This window comes from Mrakia frigida (genome assembly GCF_051309035.1).
Source record: "Mrakia frigida strain ATCC 22029 unplaced genomic scaffold BDY24scaffold_63, whole genome shotgun sequence".
In the NCBI taxonomy this organism is placed as follows: domain Eukaryota; kingdom Fungi; phylum Basidiomycota; class Tremellomycetes; order Cystofilobasidiales; family Mrakiaceae; genus Mrakia; species Mrakia frigida.
The window spans coordinates 1-22,671 of record NW_027481218.1 but is presented as its reverse complement, the minus strand read 5'-3'; the positions used below and the strand labels follow the sequence as shown (position 1 = coordinate 22,671).

General features: G+C 54.8%; 9 protein-coding genes across 9 annotated transcripts; 7 read left to right on the top strand and 2 right to left on the bottom strand.

The window, feature by feature from the left end:
* Positions 1-584: 584 nt before the first annotated feature.
* BDY24DRAFT_405148 (Retinoic acid induced 16-like protein-domain-containing protein) lies at positions 585-5,098 on the bottom strand. Its single transcript, XM_076642600.1, has 9 exons — positions 4,805-5,098; positions 4,396-4,558; positions 4,181-4,316; positions 4,093-4,105; positions 3,694-4,019; positions 3,120-3,602; positions 1,662-3,034; positions 858-1,589; positions 585-772 (listed from the first exon to the last, which is right to left on the bottom strand). The coding sequence occupies exons 1-9, from the start codon at positions 5,026-5,028 to the stop codon at positions 701-703; spliced, it is 3,522 nt and encodes a 1,173-aa protein (XP_076492033.1). The 5' UTR covers positions 5,029-5,098; the 3' UTR covers positions 585-700.
* An 11-nt stretch (positions 5,099-5,109) lies between these two features.
* Positions 5,110-6,067, top strand: BDY24DRAFT_405144 (histone H4). Its single transcript, XM_076642599.1, has 5 exons — positions 5,110-5,289; positions 5,398-5,506; positions 5,658-5,718; positions 5,810-5,855; positions 5,959-6,067. The coding sequence occupies exons 1-5, from the start codon at positions 5,206-5,208 to the stop codon at positions 5,968-5,970; spliced, it is 312 nt and encodes a 103-aa protein (XP_076492032.1). The 5' UTR covers positions 5,110-5,205; the 3' UTR covers positions 5,971-6,067.
* A 241-nt stretch (positions 6,068-6,308) lies between these two features.
* On the top strand, positions 6,309-8,189 carry BDY24DRAFT_405138 (uncharacterized protein). Its single transcript, XM_076642598.1, has 10 exons — positions 6,309-6,434; positions 6,573-6,631; positions 6,752-6,786; positions 6,901-6,934; positions 7,045-7,140; positions 7,265-7,320; positions 7,390-7,399; positions 7,471-7,551; positions 7,640-7,751; positions 7,831-8,189. The coding sequence occupies exons 1-10, from the start codon at positions 6,383-6,385 to the stop codon at positions 7,887-7,889; spliced, it is 594 nt and encodes a 197-aa protein (XP_076492031.1). The 5' UTR covers positions 6,309-6,382; the 3' UTR covers positions 7,890-8,189.
* A 3-nt stretch (positions 8,190-8,192) lies between these two features.
* BDY24DRAFT_445362 (trafficking protein particle complex subunit 13) lies at positions 8,193-10,706 on the top strand (the record flags this gene model as incomplete). The annotated part of the gene is made up of 5 exons (XM_076644912.1): positions 8,193-8,477; positions 8,552-9,202; positions 9,291-9,328; positions 9,425-9,776; positions 9,887-10,706. The coding sequence occupies exons 1-5, from the start codon at positions 8,446-8,448 to the stop codon at positions 10,704-10,706; spliced, it is 1,893 nt and encodes a 630-aa protein (XP_076492030.1). The 5' UTR covers positions 8,193-8,445.
* A 374-nt stretch (positions 10,707-11,080) lies between these two features.
* BDY24DRAFT_260075 (HVA22/TB2/DP1 family protein) lies at positions 11,081-13,314 on the bottom strand. Its single transcript, XM_076636839.1, has 10 exons — positions 12,882-13,314; positions 12,708-12,751; positions 12,542-12,575; positions 12,348-12,397; positions 12,117-12,252; positions 11,977-12,039; positions 11,875-11,883; positions 11,742-11,800; positions 11,557-11,656; positions 11,081-11,474 (listed from the first exon to the last, which is right to left on the bottom strand). Exons 1-10 carry the CDS (start codon positions 12,934-12,936, stop codon positions 11,455-11,457), a joined length of 570 nt encoding a protein of 189 aa, XP_076492029.1. The 5' UTR covers positions 12,937-13,314; the 3' UTR covers positions 11,081-11,454.
* BDY24DRAFT_405127 (OST5 family protein) lies at positions 13,224-13,749 on the top strand. The gene is made up of 3 exons (XM_076642597.1): positions 13,224-13,334; positions 13,411-13,523; positions 13,598-13,749. The coding sequence occupies exons 1-3, from the start codon at positions 13,305-13,307 to the stop codon at positions 13,701-13,703; spliced, it is 249 nt and encodes an 82-aa protein (XP_076492028.1). The 5' UTR covers positions 13,224-13,304; the 3' UTR covers positions 13,704-13,749.
* A 1,089-nt stretch (positions 13,750-14,838) lies between these two features.
* BDY24DRAFT_405119 (P-loop containing nucleoside triphosphate hydrolase protein) lies at positions 14,839-17,553 on the top strand. Its single transcript, XM_076642596.1, has 8 exons — positions 14,839-14,887; positions 14,946-14,984; positions 15,062-15,183; positions 15,278-15,478; positions 15,568-15,676; positions 15,768-16,298; positions 16,386-17,112; positions 17,206-17,553. The coding sequence occupies exons 1-8, from the start codon at positions 14,875-14,877 to the stop codon at positions 17,489-17,491; spliced, it is 2,028 nt and encodes a 675-aa protein (XP_076492027.1). The 5' UTR covers positions 14,839-14,874; the 3' UTR covers positions 17,492-17,553.
* An 88-nt stretch (positions 17,554-17,641) lies between these two features.
* On the top strand, positions 17,642-20,783 carry SAD1 (mRNA splicing protein SAD1). The gene is made up of 10 exons (XM_076642595.1): positions 17,642-17,703; positions 17,787-18,399; positions 18,508-18,690; positions 18,787-19,291; positions 19,442-19,549; positions 19,634-19,779; positions 19,876-20,026; positions 20,134-20,358; positions 20,498-20,556; positions 20,650-20,783. The coding sequence occupies exons 1-10, from the start codon at positions 17,684-17,686 to the stop codon at positions 20,707-20,709; spliced, it is 2,070 nt and encodes a 689-aa protein (XP_076492026.1). The 5' UTR covers positions 17,642-17,683; the 3' UTR covers positions 20,710-20,783.
* Positions 20,784-20,949: 166 nt separating this feature from the next.
* On the top strand, positions 20,950-22,671 carry BDY24DRAFT_259883 (thiamine diphosphate-binding protein). The gene is made up of 6 exons (XM_076636838.1): positions 20,950-21,249; positions 21,392-21,472; positions 21,569-21,594; positions 21,728-21,896; positions 22,110-22,236; positions 22,321-22,671. Exons 1-6 carry the CDS (start codon positions 21,190-21,192, stop codon positions 22,551-22,553), a joined length of 696 nt encoding a protein of 231 aa, XP_076492025.1. The 5' UTR covers positions 20,950-21,189; the 3' UTR covers positions 22,554-22,671.

Genomic DNA, 22,671 nt, shown 5'->3' with positions numbered 1-22,671 from the left:
AAAACATAAACCACCTGCTCGCTCAGCCCTTCTTGACTTCTTCGATCTTCACGAAGAGCTTCGGATCCCTTTGATCAAGATTGGGACCGTAACCGAGTGACCTCCGAGGTAGATACTGATGCTGATCGTCGACGTGGGAGAACTTGTGGTTTCGAAGAAGGACGAAGAGAACTGATCTCGTTCTTTCAAAGGAGAAACATGAAGAGAAGTGAGTCGAAACTTGGACGAGAGACTCGACGAGTACGACGACGCGTCGGAAAAGGGAAACTCACTCGGCGGCAGCGAACTTGAAGCCGCTGTAACAAGCAGACGGAATCGAGGAGCGGTCAGAAGTGTGTAAAGAGGAGTGAGAGGAGAGCTCACATGCAACCGGTCGAGCCTCCGATGTGCGACCAAGCCGAGTTGAGCTCGTTGCTTCAGTCAGGCATCCTCCCGAGCCAGCGTTCCGTTCTGGTCTGGAGGATTCACATGATACAAAACTACTTTGAGCTCTCCCTTCCGATCTCTGAGCATCGAGAGCGGGCCGAAAGGGGAGAAGAGAACGGCTCGCAACAGACCAAAGACGACAGCACGACGCGACGTGATTGAGCTGGAAGAGGGTATGAAGATCGAAGCAAGATATCAAAACGAGAAGAAGGGTAAACGAAGCTCAAAAGAAACCTGAACAAAGTAGAGAAAGAAGATGGCGAAAATGTGACAGCTAGGCGTAAGAAAGGGTACGGTCGCGAACCACGGTGATCGCGACGAGCTCCTTGAGGCATTCCTCGAGAATCTGAATCGCAGAAAGCAAACAGAACGAAGGAATGTCAGTAGAGTTCCAAGTCTCATCGGGCGGGAAAAGCGATGAGCAGACTTACAACGACGTTGTCCAACACATGCGACAGCGAGACCTTCGTTCCCTCCCCGTCCCCTCCACTACCAGCGGATCTACTCTTCAGCCTCTGACTCTCCCTCTCCAAATTCTCCTCTTCCTCGTCCACCTCCTGTTCGTCATCCGATCCCAGCCCGAACCGAGCCTCCTCTCCCAAATCCATCAACTTCGACCTTCCCGCTCCCCCTGCTGCTCTCCTCCCTCCGGCTCCGGCAGGACTCCAAACTCCCTTCTGAGGCGACTCGGCAACCAACCTCTCCACCTTCATCGATGAAGTCACTTGGTAGTGCGTTTCGTGAGCTGTCGAGGTCGGCGTCGATTTCATTCCTCCTCGGCGAGGGGTGTACGGGAGGGAGGACGAGTCGATGGGTGTAGAGGAAGAGGGTGTCGAGGGAGTCTTCTTTGACGGAGAGAGGAAAGACCACTTGGATTTGGTTCCTTTGGACTTGGGAGTGGTCGGTGGTGCGAGGGAGGAGGAGGGGGTCGTGGGTGGCGCTGGCGACGCGACGACGGATCGAGAGGAAGGTGATTTGGTCGGAGGACGAGGTCGAGCGAAGGGAGATGAGGTGGAGGAAGAGATGTCGGAGAAGATGGGTGGATCCGAGACGTCGAGGAGAAGATCTGACATGGTCTCTTCGAAGAGGAGACCTTGACGCCGCTCCGAGAGGTAGTGGTCGAACTCAGGTACGAGCAGGCGATAACGTTCGAGTTTCCGGACCTGGAAGAAGAAAAGGGGAGATGTCAGTGAGAGATTCTCGATAAGGGAGTGAGGAGCAGTTGAAAGACTCACCAGGTTCCGGAAGAGAATGTACAAAATCGGTTGAGTCTCGGCTGAGTCGCTGAACGGGTTGTTGAGGGTCTCAGCTCGCAACCTCTTCGGTAAAGCCTTCTTCGCCTTCCCTTCCAGTCCGAAGCCCACAGGCTCATCGTCCTCCTCTTCCTCGTTTCCCTCCCCTGCCTCTCCTGCAGCAGGGCCCTTCTTTCCATCCGTCGCCGCCCACGGATCCTCTTCCTCGTCCTCCTCTCGAGGGAACACCAGCCATCCCTCGAGCGACAGATCCGCACACAACGCGATCGAAGCCAGAACTCCCGTCAAGGCGAGGTTCTCCTCCGGCGAGTGAACGAAGAACTCCCTCAGTCCGTCGAGAAGGAGTCGAAGAAGCGGGTCGGAAGGGTTGAGCTTGAAGTGCCTCGAGAGACCGTTCGAAGAGGAGTTGCGGGGTTCGTCCGACGCCGAGAGGAGACCGATTTGGAAGGAAGTGAGAGTTTGATCCGACGAGAGAGCGGCTTGAGCGTCGTTGAGGTAGTTTTTGTAGTTGGACGGGAGGGAATCGAGTCCTGGGAGAGGGGAAGGATCCGAGGAGTTGATCTCGGCGACGAGAGAGAGATAGAGTTCGGTTTCGCGAGCGTGAATGGCGGACGTGGTTGTGGGTTGAGGTAGGATCAATTCGGGGAGGGACATGGCGTCGGATGGAGGTGGAGTGGAGGGGAGTTGGGAGGAAGAGGATGGTTTGGTGGGGGAAGACGCGCCTAGGTAGACGAAGACGTCCGATTCGGGCGACTCTGGCCTCGAGGTTGAGAGAGATCCATCGTCTTCGTCGTCGTCCACTGAGAAGGAGAGGGGAGGGAGATGGAAGGGAACGACGACCGACTTGGGATCTGGAAGAACAGCTAGAAGACCTCGAAGACCGACCGTCGAGTGTCGGTTGAGGACGGTGTTGAGAAGCTTTAGCGATGCTGCCGAGGTTTCTGGGTGCGGCGAGGGGATGTTGTCCAGCAGAAGATCCTTGAGACTGAACCGTCCTTGGGAGGTGAAGTACTGGGACGATTTCGACGGCTGAAGGTTCTCGAGGAGGATCATCGCCGACGACTTCCTTCTGTTGGCCTTGACGTCCTTGAGAGCCTGCTTCTTCCTTCCGACTCCATCCGTGTGATGAGGCATGACGACGAATCCAGATCCAATCCCGAATCGACCAGTGAGCTTGAGTCCGTTCCTTCCTTCGTCCGCGTTGTCGTCGGCGAGCAGGAATTTGAGCAGCTCCTCCGAGAGAGATCCAGTCGGTTCCAAAGTCTGAAACATCACGTCGACGTAGGAGATGACGGCTACGGCGGATCCGTCGGCGTCGGAGCATTCGAGGATCGAGGGGTAGAGGATGTGCTCGACTGGACGGAGGAGGAAAGGAGACGGGACGAGAGGAAAGCGCGTCAGTCTGAATAGATGGATCGGGAAGAAACCAAAGCGACTCACGGAACGTCGAGTTCACACAGCCTACGATGGCTCTCGACATAGCTTGACCGACGAAAGCCTGAGCGTCGAGGGAGTCGGCTCCTGGAGTGTCCGCCGCTGGAGACGAGGACTTGGAAGATCCTCGCTTGACGACGTCCTGGATGAACTCGAGAAACTTGAGGTAGGTATCGAGGTGATCTTGGAACGTTGGACTCGTCGAGAGCTCTGCTCCTCCGAACGACGACGATCCTGAGGGAGAAGCGAGACCGTCTTCGTTCTCGTCGAGTCCCGATCCTCCCAGAACCATTCCTCCGCCGGAGAGAGGGTCAACCTTGGGATCGGATTTGACGACGAGCTTCGTTGGAAGAAGGGAGTAGACGGCTCCCAAGCAGGCTCCCAAAACCTCGCAGAAGTCTCCGTCGAGCATGAACTCAGCGAGGAGGAGTTTGGTGTCGAAGAGAGGGTCCTCCTGCGATGGATCTTCTCCTGGTGAGAAGGCGACGTCTGAAATTGAGCGAAGAGGGAGGGAAGGTGAGCAGCTGAGTGTTTCGATGCCTAAGAAAAGGAAGAGAAAGAAAGGAGACGCGAGACTGACCGATCAAAAACAAGATCCCCGCTCTGCTGAACTCTCCGATAGGACTCTCCCGATGAACAAATCGAAGCAAGTACGAGAAGAGCAGAAACTCGAACTCCTTCTTCGGCTCTCCTCGTCCTCCTCCAAGCTCGGATGAGATTCCAGTGGCGGCGGAGGGAGTTGGCGATCCAACTCGATGGAGGAGAGCTGAGAGGTCTGGGTCTTCGGCGGAGAGGAGGAGGGATTCGTCGGGTGGAGGTTGAGAGTGGTGGATGAGAAGAGCCTTGTCGTGAAAGAAGATCATGAGGAGGGAAGGGTACGATCGGATCCGCTTGCAGAGCATGCACCTGGGAGACCAAGAGGAGGGGAGGGTGAGTTCGACGCGGCGCGAGGCGAGCCTGAGGTGCCGAGACGACCTACATCAACTCGAGGACTATGAATCAAGACGACATAAGATGAGTATGACTTCCAGTGTGAGATGTACAAGTAAAGAGAGAAGTAGACTCACGATCCTTCTCGTAATCCGATGGCAACCCTTTTCCAGCAACCCCAGCAGCACCGACGACTCTCGCTTGACCGTCCAGCAGCTCCTCGGGCTCATCTCCAACGCAGCTCCGAAGCAAGCGTCGAAGAGGTCGATGAACCTGTAGAACGAGACCAATCGAGTTCAGTGGACGAATGAACGACGACGAGGAGAAAAGAGAGAGAAGAGCGAAGTCTGACAGCGTTGTGAACCAAAAACTTCTCGTCCAGCAGAGCCACCAACAGATTGAAAGCGTTGAGGACTTCTGCTCTGATTCCCATGGGTCTGTCGTTCTCTGAGATACGTTCCAAGGTCGAGAGAACGTCGTTCTTGAGAAGGTATTCAAGACAAGCTCCCGTTTCGCTGTGAGACGAGAGAGAAGAGCACAAGGTCAGCTTGGAGTCGCTGGTAGCTAGAGGCGTCTTCTCGATGATGTCTGCATCGTCCGATTCTTCCAGGAAGTTACTGAGCATCCAAGGGAGCCAGCAAACGGTGCCAGAAGGAAGGCGACGGCTGAGCTTCGACCTCTCGAGCTCACCCACCTCCCTCCTCCCTTCTTTTGCCTCCCTTCTCCTCTCCATGACTTCAAGCTCGAAGTTGATGACTCACTTCTCTTCACTCCCATTCGTCTCCGATACCAGAGCATCTACCATTGCTTGAAGTTGCGCTGGTACGACTGTCGAAGATATACCCTTCACGAGCATCCGCTCATCTGGGAAGGTGAGGACGGCTTTCACCTGTTCCCAAGCGTCTGTGAAGATGGTGAGAGGATCTGGAGGGGGTGTAGGTTCTCGAGTCTTGCGACCGAGTAGACGAGAGAAGACGTCCTCCATCCTAGTTTGGGGTTGTTGGCGTTGGGAGGGAAGGGGATGAGCTCGTTCCTCCGCGAATCCCCTTTCAGACTGCTCCCCTTCGGTTTCGCCACCTCTCCTCCAACCACAACAGCCAAACCCACCCACCCACTTCTTCCTCTCACCCACCCACCCACCCAACAACAAACCGCTCACATCATGTCTGGAAGAGGAAAAGGAGGAAAGGGACTCGGAAAGGGAGGAGCGAAGAGACACCGAAAGATCCTCAGGGACAACATCCAGGTTCGTCTTCATCGACCTCGTATCTCTCTCTCTCTCTCTGTCGCTCTTTTATGCATCCTCAAGAAGGGCTGACCTGGGTTCACTCGGCTTGGGGTGTCTTCTATGCAGGGTATCACCAAGCCCGCCATTCGACGATTGGCGAGGCGAGGAGGAGTCAAGCGAATCTCAGGACTCATCTACGAGGAGACCCGAGGTGTTCTCAAGCTCTTCCTCGAGAGTAAGTCCTACCTTTCAGTCTTCTCTTTGTACTTCTGCTGAGTTGGGAGTGGGTTGGAATGGTGGAGGACGAACTGTTGAACTCCTCGATGCGAGCTCGAAGCTGACCCTTTTCCCTTCCCTCCCTTTCCTCTTCCTTCCTCTCCCACCAGACGTCATCCGAGACTCAGTCACCTACACTGAGCATTCCAAGAGGAAGACGGTCACAGCTCTGTATCTAATGCTTCCTTTTCTGTATACCTACTCTCGTCGAACGCGTCGCTAACCCTGTTCCCTCTCGTCTGTTCCTTTTCCCTCCTTCCAGCGACGTCGTCTACGCTCTCAAGCGACAAGGTCGAACTCTTTACGGAGTGAGTCCCATCTTTTATCACGTCTTCTCTCACCTTCGATCGTCCCTTCGACGCTTTGGACGAGGACGAAACTGACCCTCCCGTCTCCCACCCTCCCCTTCAGTTTGGAAACTAGACGCTCCACGTCTCCCTCCCAAGCCTGGCAGCACTTCTCTCTTACTCGATTGTCTTTGTTTACGACCCCCTATGAATATCTTTCTTCTTCGCCTCCGTTGGAACGCGTCGACGAGAGAGAGAATGAGGAACGAGGAGCGACGCGACGAGGAGAGGACCGCCTCTCGAGCTCATTTTTTCGCCAGTCTTTCCCTTCAGAGAGCGAGCTTGAAGCCACGAGTGATCTTTCTGAGAACTTGAGACGACCAAAGTGGATTTTCTCGTCTCTCGATCAGGTGACAGACAGAAAAGGGAGGAGGCTGAACCGACTTCCCTTTCAGCTGCTCCTCCTCCTCTCTCCCTCACCTCCCTTCCTCCCCTTCTTTTCCGCCCTTTCTCCCCTTACTTCCCTTCGCCCTTCTCTCTCTCTCATCATGGTCTCCACCTTCCTTCTTCCCTTCGTCGCTCTCGCTTCCCTCGCTTCAGGTCAGCAGCAAACGATCCTCCTTCCTCCTCGACCTCCCCTGTCTTTTCCCTTCCTTCCTTTCCTCGAAGCTGACCTTCCTCTCTCCTCCTTGCTCTGCATAAACAACTAACATAAATGCGGTTCTGTTTCGTGAACAGCCCAGTTGACGATCAACACCCCTGGTTCTGTCGTTCAGTGCCAGCCAACTCTCTTGACCGTACGGATCTCTGCTCTCTCTCCAAGGCAGTCTTTGTTGTTGAGCTTTGATCGAAGGGCTTGGGGAAGAGGTCGAAGCTGACCAGCCTTCCCTGCTTTCTTCGTTCTTTGACAACTGCAGTACTCTGGAGGAAGACCTCCTTACTACCTTTCCATGTAAACATCTCTTTCCCTTCTCTACTGGAGAAGCAGCGAGCGAGTCTGAAGCTGATCATCCCACTCGTCTTCCTCGTCCTTCCCTCCCTCTCTCCTTCCAAAACCGACCACCAGTCTCCCTGGACAGTCCCTCGCCAACCCTTACGAGGCAAGCTTCCCGCTTCGCCTCTGTTTCTCTGATCTGGACGAAGGACTGACTCTCTTCCTCGCTCTCGTTCGTGAATCACCTTCCTCCTCCTCGCTTTCCCTCTCGATCAGTCCATCTTCCCTACCAACGACCTCTCCTACTCGTGGCTCTGTGATCTCGGAGCCAACACTACCGTCACCTTTGGTATCAAGGATAGCGATGGAGTGGTGAGTCTCACAGAATTGAGTACGGCATCGGTTGGGAACGAAGGAGCTGGGGAAAGGAGGAGGGAGAGGGAGCGAGGTGTGAAGCTGACCTGGAGCTCGTCCTTTCTTCGTTCGTCGGTTCTAGATAAACTACACTGGTGTCCTTGTGGTGGGAGCTAGCCCTTCCAACAACGCTTCTTGGTGAGTCTCCACTCACCCTGCCTTTTCGCTCGAGATCAAAGCTCACCTCGCCCTCCCTCTTTCCTTCAGCATCGGAATCGTCTGTCCTCTCCCTCTCCTCTACGTCTTTTCTCGCTCGACCTGACCGTCTCCTCTCTTCTTCCCTCACAGAACGCCGTCGTCGAAGCCTCCGTTGCTCTCACCCGAACCTTCACTCCTACTCCCGCCGGAGCGACCTCAGCGACTGCCACCGTTCGTTCTCTTCGCTCGACCCACGTCTCGTTCCCGCGTCTTCGCCTTCGCTGACCTTCCCGTTCTTCTTTCTTTCCTCGTGTTTCAGGGAGCCGCCGCTTCTGGAACTGATGCTGCCGCTACCTCTGCGGCTGCGTCGGCTGCTGCTACTACTGCTGCTGCTGGAGGAGCTCGGTCGGAGATGGTTGCTGGATCCAAGGGTGAGCTCTCGTTCAAGCGATCCAGAACAGATCGATCGACCTCTTGGCTGACCATGTCTTACTATTGCTTCGTCTTCAGGTGCCCTCGCTCTCTCGGCTCTCGTCGTCCTCGGAGGAGCTGCCCTCGTTGGACTTTAAACCAACCTCGTCGTCTTCCCTTCTCGACGCGTCGAGAGCTCTCGCCTCTCCTTCTTCTCACCGCACCCTTTCATCTCTTTTTCACTTTTCGCTTCTCTTGGGACCTCTTCTTGAACTATAGCTATCCACACTTTTTTGGACACAAACCTTTTGCTTTTGCTCGTGCTCCCTCCCTCCTTCGTTTCGCTCTCTTCCTTGAGCGATCCCTCCCTCCCTCTCTCCCTCGAATTTTTAATTTTTTGGACTTAATAATAGCACGAGCTGGCTTTTTTCTTAATGAGTGCATCGCATTCCTTCGCATCTTGTCGGTCTGAAAAGAAGAAAGAACGACGACGCGGAGGACTGTGCGCTTGCTCATGTTCCCTCCAACGACCAGCACCCTTCTCACCTCCCCTTCTCAACTCTAGCGAGCTTCTACTCGCTCGTCGGCGCTCCTCTCTCATCACTCAACTCGCTCGTAGAGGATCCAGCATATCTAGGCAGCCCTCCCCATCGCCTTCCTCCGTCCCTTCCTTCCTCCGAGCTCAACCCTCCTTTCCCTTCCCTCGTTCTTCAGATGGACTCTCGATCTCTCGCTGCTCCCTCTCAGTAAGTTCCTTCTCTCGCTCTCCTATATAGCCTCTCCCTTGAACTGACTGTTCGCTTTATCCTCTTGACTTTAGACGAGATGGCTACCGCCCTTCCTCCTCGTCCTCCTCCCTCCCTCCTTCAGCTCCTCCTCTCCACCTCAAAGTGATGCGTCTCTCCCGACCTTCCTTCTCCTCCTCCTCTTCAACCTCCAACCCTTTCTTCGAACACGACGACTCCCACCCTACCGCCACCTCGTGCGCTTTACTCTCCGGAGCTATGGGCTCTCTCCTTCACTCCGGAGCGTTCCCTCCTCCCTCTCAACAACAAACCCAGGGCTCGGAGTTGGATCTTTACCACCCCAGTTCAATGATCGACTTCCCATTAACCTCGCTGTTAACCCTCCCAGGGTCGTTCGGGAGTATCTCGTTAGGCGAGACGTTCACCAGCAGCATCAACGTTTCGAACGATGGCGGACGGGAGGTCAAAGGAGCGAGGTTGAGGGTCGAGATTCAGGCTACTAGTGCGAAGGTCTTGCTGGACGAGGTGGTTGCTGGGAGGAAAGGGTTGGAGATGGGAGAAGGGGAGGAACAGCTGGAGGGAGAAGGAGGGCTGAAGAGCGGCGAGGCGATGGGGACGGTGGTGAAATGGGAGATCAAAGAGCTGGGGATGCATATGCTTGTGTGTGAGGTTTACTGGGAGGAGGAAGGGACGGGGGAGAAGAGGAGTTTTAGGAAGGTTTACAAGTGAGTTTTCGTTGCGAACGAACGGGGAGGGAGAAGGAGAGGGAAAGACACTAACGAGTTTGGTTCGTTTTCGTTTTTTGTTTCTCAGGTTCCAAGTCACCAATCCTCTTTCCGTCAAGACCAAAGGTACACCTTTTTTTCACATGCTCACTCTTTCTTTTTTGATCTCTCTCTCTCTCGCTGGAGCTAATCCTTTCGTTTCCTCCGTCCCCTCCCCCTCAGTCCATCTCCCAACCTCCCCTTCCTCTCTCCTCTCCCCCTCCCTCCGCTCGCTCATCTACCTCGAACTCCACATCCAAAACACCTCCCCTCTACCCATCTTCTTCTCCAAGATGCTCTTCGAACCCACCCCGGGTCTCACGTACACGTCGCTCAATTCCCTTCCAGGCGAGCCGGAAGCGAGGGATCTGTTCGAAGAAACGCCGTTGCTGAACCCGGGGGATACGAGGCAGGTTTGTTTCTGTATCGACGAGGCTGGGAGGGAGGGTGGGGAGATCAGAGGAACGGATGGAGCGGGAGGGGTTGGGGGTTCGTTGAAGAGGGTTTGGGAAGCGGGGAGCGTGTTGCCTCTGGGGTGAGTCGCGTTCTCTTTCCTTCCTTCCTTCCTTCCTTCCTTCCTTCCGCTTCCTTCTCTTTCTAACCTCCCTGCGTCCCCTTCTTTCCCCCTCCCCTCTCTCCTTCCAGTCGCATGGACATCAACTGGCTCTCCCCGAACGGCGAACCAGGTCGACTCGTTACTTCAACCCTCCATCGACGCGTCCCTCTCCCTCCTCCTCCTCCTCCTCCTCCTCCCGCTCCAGTCCCTTCTCATCTTCTCTCCAACGCCCCACCACCACCACCACCCTCACTCGCTCGATCTTCCTCCTTAACAACAACCACGGCTTCACCCACGCCCAGAAGTCTCAAGCAACTCCCTCCAACGCAGAGTCTGCCGTCGACGCCTCCGCCGCCTCCTCTCCCACAGAAGGACGAACGAGATCCGTACGAGGACGAAGAGGAAAGTTGGCAAGTCGATCTCGTCGTTTTGGACTCCTCCTCCTCGGAACCGAAAGTCGAACAGATCTTCGAACGAACGATTCGTCTCTCCGTCGTGCTTCCTCCCACCAACCCAAACCCAACTTCGACGCGTCGTTCCACCTCTTCATCCCTTCGTCTGGAACTCCAGTTCCTCCCTGAACCTTCTTCTTCTTCCTCCTCCGGCTCACCCCCGACTCTCCTCCTCGCTCTCGGTGCTTCGGTTCTCGTTTGGGACCTCGCCGCCCAACCCGACTCGACGAACGAGGGAACGAACGACGACGACGAGTACGACGAGGAGCGGGTGGTGCTGAGCAGGGAATGGACGTTGGAGTATTTGGGGTTGGAGGAAGGGTTGGTTGCGCTCGGAGGACTGAGGGTCGTGCTGGTTAGGGAGCAGCGGGAGGAAGGGGAAGTGGAAGAAAGGAGGGAGAGGGAGTTGAGACGATGGGAGGTTGGTGGGCTCGGTGGGGTTTGGATTGGCAGGTAGCTCTACATAGCTATAGCTACCTTAGGTTTGTTGGTTGGTTGAAGAGGTTTTCAGAAGGAGAGAGAAAACGGGAAGAGAGGAGAGAAAGGGTTGACGACGAAGAGACTTTGGGGAAGAAGAAGAGCTCGAACAAAAAAAAAAAGAAAGGGAAATCGATTCTTCATCAGGTCGAGTTTGTTTTTGCTACTCTCAAACAAAGAGGGAAAGAGAGGACAGACAGATCATCGCTCTTTCTTTCCGCAGTTGATTCTTGTAAAGGCAGTAGGCAAGAGGGCTCTCCTCCGAATCCAAGAAAAGAGCAAAAGCTCGCAAGAGATGCTTAGATAAGAGATCCTCTCTCGAGGGCAAGATCCTTCATCGCGCTCGCCTCGAAGCTCAGCTCAGCCCTCTCCTACTCTTCTCTGTGCCTTTCTCCTTCTCCTTCTCCCTCTCAACTCTCAGTTCTTTCTCTCCACTCTGTCCAATCAGCCAAACAAGCCCATATCGCGTCAAAAAACAGATCATCCCACCAGGCCCCAAATCAATCGACCGAACGAAAGGAAAAGCAAGACGAAGAGGTCAACGAAACGACGCGAGGCGAAGCGGCCAAGAAAAGGAGGAGATGTGCAGGTTCTAAACGAAAAAAGGGTCGATACATGAGAAGGTGTGTGTGTGTGCGAGAGAGAGAAGAGAAGAGGAGCAAAGAGTAAGATTGGAGAGAGGGAGTCGTAGGAGAAAGGGAGGGGGAGGTCGAGAGAGGGTTCCTCGTTTAGAGGGTCTTCTCGTGGACTGTAGAAGCGAAGAAGAGATGTACGCGTCAGTGGATGTTCGAATAATGGTGTAGAGGAGATGCGACGTGGGTTGAACGTACGATCGGCAGTAGGAGGGACCTGGAATCCGCTGGTAGCGGAGGATCGAGATCGGCTGACGAGGAGAGGGTGGAGGACTCGGATGTAGAGGACCTCGGCTCCCTGTGAGTGAGGTAGGAAACAAACAATACGGTCAGCGCATGCTTTCTGAAGGTCGTGGGAAGTCGCGAGGAGGATGTGAACGGACTCGGGTGGCGGGGAGCTGGAGCCAGACGATGAAGACGGTCTTGAAGACGAAGTAGAAGGCTGAAGGCGAAACAGAGAGAGAGGGAACGTTAGTACCAGCTCCTCAGAGTAAATGAGAGCGAGATAAGACGTACGCATGTAGTCTAAGAAGAGACAAGGCCAAGAAAGCAGGGAAGGAAGGTCAGCTTCGGTGAGCTTCGAGCTCGAGCCCTCAAAGGGAAAGATGAAGAACTCACAAACAACGAGACGAAGGAACAAGCTCTCGATGGTGGTCAACGAGGAGAAGACGATCCAGTAGGCTGCAGGGACGAGAACGAAGTTGATTAGCGGTTATCCTCACCTTCCCAGGGAAGCGGAGAAGAGAGACGAGACTCACTCAACCACTGCTTGTCATCGCTAGTTCCGGAGGACTCGAGAGCCTGGATGGAGAGGTAGGCGGGGAGAGCGAATCCAGCGAGGTTGGAGATGGGAGAGGCGAGGCCGAAAAGGTTGAAGAAGATGAGGGTCACGAACTGGAAAAGGAGCAAGACGGGGTCGAGGAAGAGAGAGGCGGAGGTCAGCGCTTTGTCGAACTCGAACGAGGATTGAGCTCAAGCATCGAACGTACGAGAGCGACGAGACCGAGGAAAGCGACGGCCTTGGGGACCTGAGTCTTGGCTGTGATTCGAGTAGACGAGAAGTGGAGATGAGGTGAGGCGAAGAGAGCAACGAGGAGGAGGGAGGGAGAGGGGGTTTGGGTCAGTTTGAGCTTTGGCGAAGGAAGGTGTTGATAAGAGTTTTCGAGGAAAGAGGGTTACTCACACTCGAGATCGTTGGCGAACTTGTACTTGGAGAGCTAGAGAAGATGGAAGCGAAGAAGGGAGGGAGGGGAGAATGAGCTCGTGTGATCCTTCCTTCTCGTCGTCGATTGGAAAAGCGAGTGTCGAGCGGTTCGGTTTAGAACTTGGTAAGGAGGATGGGAACGAACCTCCTTGTCAAGACCAGCGAGCTGGACGTTGGCAGTGGACCTCGCTAAGAGAGAGGAAGGAAAGAAGGGAAGGGGAAGGAGTCAGTCGACGTGGAAGGGAGGGAGCGAAGGAGGAACAGGGAGGGCGAAGGGTTGGAGGGAGGAAGGGAGGGAGGGAGGAGAGACGAGACTGACCTTGCTGGACGAGAGGGTGGGAGAGGAGACCTTGGGCTTTCTGCTGGGCGGACATCTGAACATCAAGACGAAGAGGAACAGAGAGTCAGCTCAGGAACGAGAGCGGATGGGATGGGAAACAAGTAGAGACGCTGGAAGGAGAGGGAACGAATCCCTCCTCGAGAAGGAGCGAAGGATAGAAGCCCCATCTCTGCCCTCTTCCTTCCTTCCCTCGTCTACTTCTTTACACAGAACCACCTAGAGAGGAAAGGGGGGAAGGATGTGCTCACAATGTGGGTTCGTTGAGGGAGTTTAGAGAAGTGGGACGTGAAGAGGAGGGTCGTGGTTGGAGTGCAACGAGCAAGAGAAAGAAAACCGCGAAGTCTGGCTAGCACGAGCCTTTGAAGCTCGTCACTCCTTCCTTCCCTCCAAACGACCAACACGATGGCTTCTTCTTCCTACCAAGCTCTCAAGGTGAGCATCTTACGCGCATGTCATCATCTCAATTGAAGCAACTGATCGATTCTTGGCTCGGTTTCTTTTTTCGCAGAGCCTTCACTTCTCCTCTCCCTCCTTCACCCCTCTCATCCCAACAACCTCCCTCCCTCTCATCGCTGGTGTCACTCTCTCAGCAGCTTTCGTTTCTTCCTTCTACTTCACAACGTAAGCCTACACCCTCTTCTTCCTCTTCCCTTTTCAAGACTGACACTTTGTTGCTTTTTGACGGAGAAACGCAGGCTCAAAAGGTCGCCCGTCCAGGAAACCATCACCGCGTCCGTCTCGTCTCTGCTGGCCGGAGTCGGAGTCGTCGCCTTGTTCTGTGCAGTCGGAGTCAACGTTTAGGAAAAGGAGGGCATAGAGGGAATCATAATGAGATAAGTTTACGATCTTTTGGGTCGAGGTTGGGAAAGAGAGAGGAGACGAGAGGGAAGGAAGGAAGAAGGGGTGAGCTCGAGCTCAACTTCACTTTTGAAGATGTCCTTCCTTTCTAGCCAGGAGCGATACTGGAGGCGATACAACCTCTCACAGCAGTCTCCTAAAAGCCCAGGGAGTCACTAGAGGTTGGTAGGGTCGAGCTTTCAAAGCTGGGGAGGAGAGGAATGAGCTCGTCGAAGCGAGCTCGCCAGCAAACCATCGAGCTCACCATCTCCCTCCCTCCCTCACTCTCACCCGTCGTCTCTCGTCTCAAACTAAAATCTCCTTCACCCTTGAGCTCAACGTCAGAACAGAGTGGGAACTCCTTCCTTCCACATCGTCCCCAATTTCCCACTAGCAGACCGCGTCTCTCGCTCGCCTTCGCAGCCCTCTTCGTCGTCGGCTGCACCCCTTCTGCCGCCACCAGCACCGCGATAGTCCGTATATGACCACTTGACGAGGTGAAAAAGACGCTTCACAACTCTCTTTAGATCTCTGAACCGAGCAGAACCTGGGTCTTGCGCCTCGTCCTCCGACGCGTCGCTCGCCTCACCATCTTCGCCCTTACACCGATATTCCCTCCTGATAGTAGCTTCTCTTGAAATTGGGGGCCTGGTTATCTTCTCTGCAGATGGGTGGGGTGTGAAGAACTCAAAATCTGAAAGAGGACGGGAGACGCGAGGCGAGGAAGGTGTCAGGAGAGCTTTTTTGCGCACCTGAATCAGGCTCTAATCTTCCCTTGATCACGCTCGAGTGCGAATCGACAACGAAGATGCTAGCCCAGACAGCATCGGGTCCAGGTTAGGGGCAGACGGTATGCGAAGGAGGGCAAAGCGACGGGTTGAACGAGCTTCGACGCGACGTTGCCTTCAGCCCTCCTTCTCCTGATCCTTCACTGAAGCTGAAATGCCTCTCGACAAGTTGAGAGTCTTCCAGAGAACACTCGTCCCCCGAGACTTAAATCTTCCCAGACTTGAAGAGGCCGATCAAAATTGCTTTCTTTTCGACTGCGCGTCGGCGTTGAATTTGGAGGATCAAGCTCACCGGACTTTCTTCCTCCCAACCCCTTCCTTCCCTTTCCCTTCCTTTTCTTCCAGCTATGGCTAAGAGCAGTAAGCAGTACCTCCGCCTCTCCTCCCGGAAAGTGTCGCTGACTTATCGTTTTCACAGTGCACAACAAGGGGAAGCCCGTTCTTCCCACCGCCATGAGTTCGTCTCTTCCCCTCCCTTCCTTCCTTCTCGACGAGCTCCTCGAAGCTGACCAGCCCCTCTTGCTCGTTCCACAGAGAAGCGAAAAGATCCAGGAGTTCCCAAGTTCCCTGCTATCGCTGCTAAGAAGGCTGAGCAGAAGGCTGTCGCTCGAGCTGAGAACAAGGAGAGGTGGAGGGAGAAGGCGAGAGCTCACAACGTTCGTTCTCCTTCCCTGCCTTTCTCCACCAACAGAGCTTGGTAGCTATATTAGCCTAGCTCACCTTCTTCTCCTCGACCTTTCGACCCTACAGCCTGCTCCTCGATCCTTCGCCAACATCTCTACGACTTCTACCCCTCACGATACCGACCTCGACCCGGCTTCAGCCTACGAGGCTTCGACCTCTACCGACTTCATGCCTCTCGACCCCAGCATCATGCTCAAGGATTCGAGCGCGAAGGCTTTCATGAACCATCTCAGGAGGGTTATTGATCAGTCCGATGTCATCATTCAGGTCAGTCTACTCTCTTGTAGAAATGAACGAGCTCGGAAGAAGGGAAACGAGCTCGCTGACTGACCCGTCCTTCTCTCTTTTCCTCGCAGGTCCTGGACGCTCGAGATCCTCTCGGTGGGAGGAGTAAGTTCGTCGAGGAGGAGGTCCGACGAAGGGAAGGAGATGGAAAGAAGTTGATTGCTGTCGTGAACAAGATTGGTGAGCTTTCTGCGACCTCACGGATCCGAGCTTCAGCCCTCCCGACCTGATCTGACTCGACTCTTCCCTCCCTTCTGATGTTACTCTTCAGATCTCGTCCCTCGACCAGCAGTCGAGGCATGGCTTCGATACCTCCGACACGACTTCCCCACTCTCCCTTTCAAATCCTCCACTCAGTCTCAACGAAACCACATTTCCTCCCTTCACCTCCCAACCGCCACGACCGCCAACCCCACCGCCCCTACCACCACTCCCGTCACCTCCCTCGCCCTCGGAGCTACTCCTCTCATCCAGCTTCTCAAAACCTACGCTCGACATCTCCCTACAGGTCAATCCCTTACCGTCGGAGTCGTCGGATTCCCGAACGTCGGAAAGTCGAGTTTGATCAACTCTCTCAAGAGGAGTCGAGCTTGCGGAGTCGCTGCTACGCCTGGACATACTCGAGTGGTGCAGGAGGTTGCTTTGGACAAGGGAGTCAAGATTCTGGATTGCCCTGGAATCGTGTTCGATCCTGCTGGGGAGGAGCCTGGGATGCCTGAAGAGGAGAGGAGGAGGAAGCGAGGAGAGGTGATCTTGAGGAATTGTGTGAAGGCTGAGTTGGTTGAGGATGTGATTTCTCCTGGTGAGTATCAAAACCCTCTTAGACTGGGTTGGAACGAGGAGATAAGGACTGACAGGTTGATTCTGATCTCGTTTTCTGCTCGTTCAGTCGAGATCATCACGACCAAGGTTGACCACTCGAAACTCGAGAAGCTCTACGGAGTTCCTCCTTTCGAGAACGTCACCCAGCTTCTCGTCTCCATCGCTCTCGTTCGAGGTCGACTCGGAAAGGTTCGTCGCTTTCTCGTCTCGCCTTCCCCGTCGTCACGTCGTTTCGAGCTGACCTCGTTCCCTTCGCGTCTTCCTCAGGGAGGTGTCCCCGACCTCGAGTCGTCCGCCGTCCAAGTCCTTCGAGATTGGAACTCAGGAAAGATCGCCTACCACACCGTCCCTCCCGCCGTCCACCCTTCCTCCCTCCTCCGACCCTCCGCAGCCAAAGCTTCTCCCTTCGACATCCCCTCTTCCGTCGTTCCCGTCGCGTCCTCTTCCTCCTCCTCCGACATGTTCCCTTCCACCTTCGGAACCACCGAAGGAACCGCTACCGGAGATGCCGCTATCGTCAAGTCCTTCGCTCCCGCGTTCGACATGGGAGCTCTCTTCGGTCAGGCTGATCGAGAGGTGTTCGAGGACGGGGAGGAGGGAGGGATGGACGTCGAGGTCGAGGCGGGCGGGATGGGAATGGAGGATGAGATGCCTGTGGACGAGGAGTTCCCTGACGAAGAGGGAGACGAGGCTTGGGGTGGACTGGACGACTACATTGGGATGGGAGTGTTGAAGGAGGAGGTGCAGGAGGTTGTGGTGCAGAAGAAGCAGGAGAGGCAGGCGGTTGAGGATAAGTGAGTCGAGCTTCTTCTCTCGTTCACTTCCACTCTCCTGTTCTTTTCCGCCTACTGATCGACCCTTCTCTCTCTCTCTCTCTTCTTCTGCAGCCATCCTCGTCCCCCACCTCTCCAGTACCCTTCCACCGTCCTTCACAAATCCAACACGACCTCCCTCCGTCGACTCTTCACTCCCGAGGAGATGCTCAACATGAGCGTCGGAAACCCTATGAACAGGAAGAACCTCAAGGCCGAGAAGAAGAGGAAGGAGAGGGAGGCTAGGCGTCATCTTGGCGGAGGAGGAGGAGGAGGAGAGCCGATGGAGGAGATGAGCGGAGGAGGAGGAGGGGATTCGAGGAGTGCTGAGGAGAGGTTCATGGATATGATGGAGGATTGATATTTCTCAAGTATTTAGTAGTAGCTTATATCACGAATCATGACATACTTTCTTCTTCTCTGGAGCGTGAAAACGAGAGCGTTGTGAAGGAGATGAACCCGAGGGCTGAAAGCAAGTTCGAAATCGAGCTCGACGTTCTCCCTTCCTTCCCTTCCCTTCCTCCTTCCCGCAACACCCCATCCACTCCAGATCATGTCTACAGAAGCAGAGCTGTGAGTATCTTCTCGATATCAACGTTTAATCCATGGATGTGAGCTGAACCTCTTCTCTTTCCGCTCGCTTTTCTCGCTGGCAGGAAAGCTCTCAAAGTCGTCGACCTCAAAGCTCTCCTCTCAACCGCTGGACTCCCCGTCTCTGGAAAGAAGGACGACCTCATCTCTCGACTCTTGGAGAACCAGCAGACTCTGGCCGTCGCCGCTGAGGAGGAGGAGACTCCAGTAGTAGCAGAGGAAGAGGCTGTCGTGGCTGAGGCAGTCGTTGAAGGAGGAGGGGAGGAGGAGGTTGAAGAACGAGGAGCTCAGAACGACCGAGCTTCGAAGAGGCAGAAGCTAGATGAGCCTGGACCTATGGCCGTAGATGGAGAGGAGGAATCAGTACTACCAGCAGCACCCTCGCCATCAACAAAGGAAGCTACACCTCCAGCACTAGAGCCCACCATCTCCGCCGACGATTCCATCCCTCCTCCTCCTCCTCCCGCTCAACAAGACGATCTTCCTCCTCCGCCAACAGAGGAATCCGTTCTCGAGGATGCTGCTCCACCTCCACCTCCAACTCAAGAGGAAGAAGCTGTCGCTGTCGTGCCAGAGGAGCCCGTAGTCGAGGAGGAGTCTTCAGATGAGGAAGAGGAGGAGGTGTACGTCGAGGATGTGAGCGATCAGAAGGCTAGGACAGATCTGTATCTCGATACCGTGAGTTCCATCATCCTTTGAGCTCTCGAGAGTATGTATGCGTAGCTGTAGAAGCTCCGAGCTTGGGCTGATCCTTCATCGACTCTTCCTTTGGACGAACGAACTCAGATCAACCGACACCTTCTCGATTTCGACTTCGAGAAGCTCTGTTCGGTCTCGCTCTCGACGGTCAACATCTACTGCTGTCTCGTGGACGGAAAGTACTTCCAGGGACGAGGGAAGAACAGTTGGGCTTACAAGCATAGCGTTGGAGAGGGTCATCATGTCTTCTTGAAGCTCGACACGGAAGAGGTGAGCTTCGTCCTTCCCTCCCCTTCATCCCTTCGTTCTCCTCCGTCCGAGCTCGCCAACTGACCCAATCTCCCCCTTCGATACCGTCTTCTACAGTTCTACATCCTCCCCGACGGCTACAAAGTCTCCGACCCCTCCCTCGCCAACATCATTAACGTCCTCAACCCTCGTTTCACTCCCACCCAAATCGCTCGTCTCTCCTACCTCCCCGACACCTCCTACGACCTCGCCTCCAACCCTTACCTCCCAGGTTACGTCGGTCTCAACAACATCAAAGCCAACGACTACCTCAACGTCATCATCCACTCCCTCCTCCACGTCCCTCCCCTCCGAGACTTCCTCCTCGACCCCAACAACAAAGCTCTCGAACCCGAGTCGAAACCTACCGAGCTGGTGAGGAGGTTCGCAGAGCTGGCGAGGAAGGTGTGGAACCCTCAGCTGTTCAAGGCTCAGGTCTCACCGCATGAGTTTTTGCAGGAGGTGACGCTGGCGAGTGCTGGGAGGTTCAAGATCACGGCTCAGGGAGATCCGATCGAGTTTATGAGTTGGTTGTTGAACAAGCTGCATAAGGATCTGGGAGGATCGAAGAAGCCCAACTCGAGTGAGTACTTTCCTCTCTTTTTTGGGCTTTCAAAGAGGCGTTGGGAAGAAGAAGGCGAGGAAGGGAAGAAGAAGAGGACGAGGACGAGGACCAGCGCGTCGAGAGAGCTGACGGAAGGACCACCTCGCCCTCTTCCTTCATCTTCATCAGGCATCATCTACCAGACCTTCCAAGGTGACCTCAAGATGGAGACTCAGCAGATCGTCGTCAAGGCCGATTCGGGAGGAAACCATCGTCCTCAGTTCGATATCGGTCGAGGTTCGTTTTTCTCTCTCTTCCTCCTTCCCGCTCTCGTTCTTTCCCCTTCGAGCTCCACCTGACCCTCGTCTCACTTTCTTACAGACATCAAAACCATCCGCTCCCCTTTCCTCTTCCTCGCTCTCGACCTTCCTCGACCTCCTCTCTTCCAGGACTCGATCGAAAAGAACATCATCCCTCAGGTCGCTCTTTCCACCATCCTCGCCAAGTACGATGGAACGACGCCCCAGGTTCGTTTTCTTCTTCTTCTTCTTTCCTCCGTCTTCCGTTCCGTTCCTTGTCGAGGAGATGCCGAGACTGACTCTCGTCGTGCCTCGCGTTCGTAGGAGTTCGGCGACACGCTCAAACGACATCAAGTCACTCGTCTGCCTCCTTACATGATCCTGCACACCAAAAGGTTCACCAAGAACAACTTTGTAGAGGAGAAGAACCCTACGATCGTCAACTTTCCTTTGCGAGGGGTGGATATGAAGGATTGTGAGTCCAGCCCGCTCGTTTTCTCTCTCTCTCTCTCTTTCCTCTCGTCCTCGCTGACCCTTTCTTCCCCTCCCTTTCCCCTTCCTCCACCCCACTTCCTTCGCCAGACATTCTCCCCTCCCCCTCCGCTCCCATGTCAACCCTGTACGACCTCCTCGTCAACGTCCCCTTGGAGTCCTCCATCGCTTCCACGACGACCAAAGTCGGGTCGACGACGGCGACGAACCCGGCGAAGAAGCAGAAGATCGATGCGAACGATGCGAGTCAGTGGAAGGCTCATTTGAGAGCCGGAGGAGGGGGTGGGGATGGGGAGAAGTGGTTTACTGTTCAGGGTGAGTGGGAGGAATATTAAAGAACGAGGGAAGAGAGGGGATGGGTGGGCGGGAGTGGGAAGGAAGAGGGAGAGAGAGAGGGAAGTGGTTGAGCTGAGCTGACTTTGGTTGACGCTTGCGCTTGGTTTGGTTGGGTTAGATCTGAGAGTGGAGGAGGTGCAGAGGGAGATGGTCTTCTTGGGGGAGACGGTGATGCAGGTTCGTCTCGCCTCCTTTTCTCAACTCGTCTTCGTTACGCGTCCGAGAAACTGACTGACCTGCTCGCTCTTCTTTTTTTTGGTTTGATGCCAGATCTGGCAACGAAGAGATCTAGGACCTGCTGCTGCTGCTGAGGGGACGAACGGACTTTGATTTCGAGGGGGAGCCGACGTGGTTCGTGTTTTGGACGATTAAAAAGACAACGAGGAATTTTCTTCGTACTTTCGTTTCCTAGTTCGGGAAGAGTTCCTCGCAGAGCTCTCCGGGTTTCCTTGAGAGAAGTCTCCAGGGCCTTAGAGAGAAAAGAATTCAAGCTTGGGGGAGGGTCGGGAGAGCGACGTGGGTCGGCGTGAAGTACGAGAAACGCGAGCCGCCTTTGCCGTTCCCCCTCCTGGTTTTCGTGCTCATTTTTTTTTCTCACAAGCCGCCTCCACCAGAGTACGTCTAGGTGCTCGTCCTTCTCGAACTAAGATCCCTATGAAAAACGAATCAATTTTCGATTCCTGAGCCGCCTTTCCTTTGTTTGACCTTTCCTCGTCGTCTCTTTTCCCTCCTCCGTTCCGCTCTCTTGAACGGCCACCTCCTTCTCCCTCCCCTTCTACCCCTTCCCCTCCTACCCTTCCCCTTCCCGTTATGTCGAGGTCCTTCCTTTCCTCTTCGCTGTCCTCTCTCTCGAGGCAGTCGATTCGAGCTGTGAGTCAACGAAGGAGAGAAGGAAGGGAAAAGAAGAGAGACAAGACCTGACCGCCGACTCGTCCTTCTCCTTCTTTCAATCTCCCACCCCATCGTATTCGTCGTTACGTCTTCGTGAATCGGATATGGTTGATTGCTACAGCCCACTCTCCACCGAACTGTGTACTCTTCTCTGAGTCAATCTACGCTTACCGGACCCGTTCCGAGCGATGGGGACGAGAAGGTAAGTCGAGTGCTCTCCTTCGTTTCCCCAACCGTCCCTTCAAAGAGAGAGAGCTCACCTCCTATCCTTTCGTTTCTTTACAAACCCTCGTTCCAGTTCATCGTCAAGCTCGATCCCAACTCGTTAGTTCCCCACCCTCCACTCGCTTCTTCCTAACAACTCTTACTTTAATCAACGAGAACAAAGAGCTGAACCTTTACCTTTTCACCGATCCCTCCTCGTTCGTTCCCTTCCCTCCTCCTCCCCCTCTCTCAGCTTCGACGGTTACCGATGCGACGCTCCCTCCACGGACGTCGAGGTTTCCAAGAACCTTTTGATCGAGATGTACACCAACATGATCAGGATGAGGAGAATGGAGATGGCGGCCGATACTCTCTACAAGGCAAAGGAGATTCGAGGGTTCTGTCATTTGGCTATCGGTCAGGTTCGTCCCTTCCTCCTTCGTTTCGCTTTGTTTTCAGGGGTGGGGTGGTGGGGGTGCGGATAAGGGTCGGGTTGGGGAGAAGAGGGTGGGAGAGGGAGAGCTGTGGGTTTGGACAGGAGACGGGAGGCGAGGGGAGGGAGGGAAGGGAACGAAGGACGAGAGCGCGATTTTGAGAGCTGACCCGTTTTTTCCTTTGTCGTTCGCTTCCATCAGGAGGCCGTCGCTATCGGAATGGAGGCTGCCATCGACGGAGACGATCGAATCATCACCGCCTACCGATGCCATCCCTTCGCTGTCCTTCGAGGTGGATCCGTCACTGGAGTCCTCGCTGAGTTGATGGGTGCGTTTCAAGCCCTCCCTTCACCCTTCCCTCCTTCTCCGAGCTCACTCTTCTCTCCCCACTCTCGTTCGTTCGTTCTCTCAGGTCGACAGTCCGGAATGTCGCACGGAAAGGGAGGATCGATGCACATGTTCACTCCTTCATTCTTTGGAGGAAACGGAATCGTCGGAGCTCAGGTCCCCGTAGGAGCTGGAATCGCCTTTGCTCAGAAGTACCTCAAGAAGAAGACCGTCACGTTCGCCATGTACGGAGATGGAGCTTCCAACCAGGGTCAGATCTTTGAGTCGTACAACATGGTGAGTCCCCAGATTCAATGAAGGCTCGAAGCTCGAGGCTCTCTCTCTCCCTTCCCGTTCTCGCCTTCCGCTCCGTCTCGAGCAACTCGAGCTTAGATCGAGAACGTGATGGCTGACTCTCTCTCTCTCTCTCTCTCTC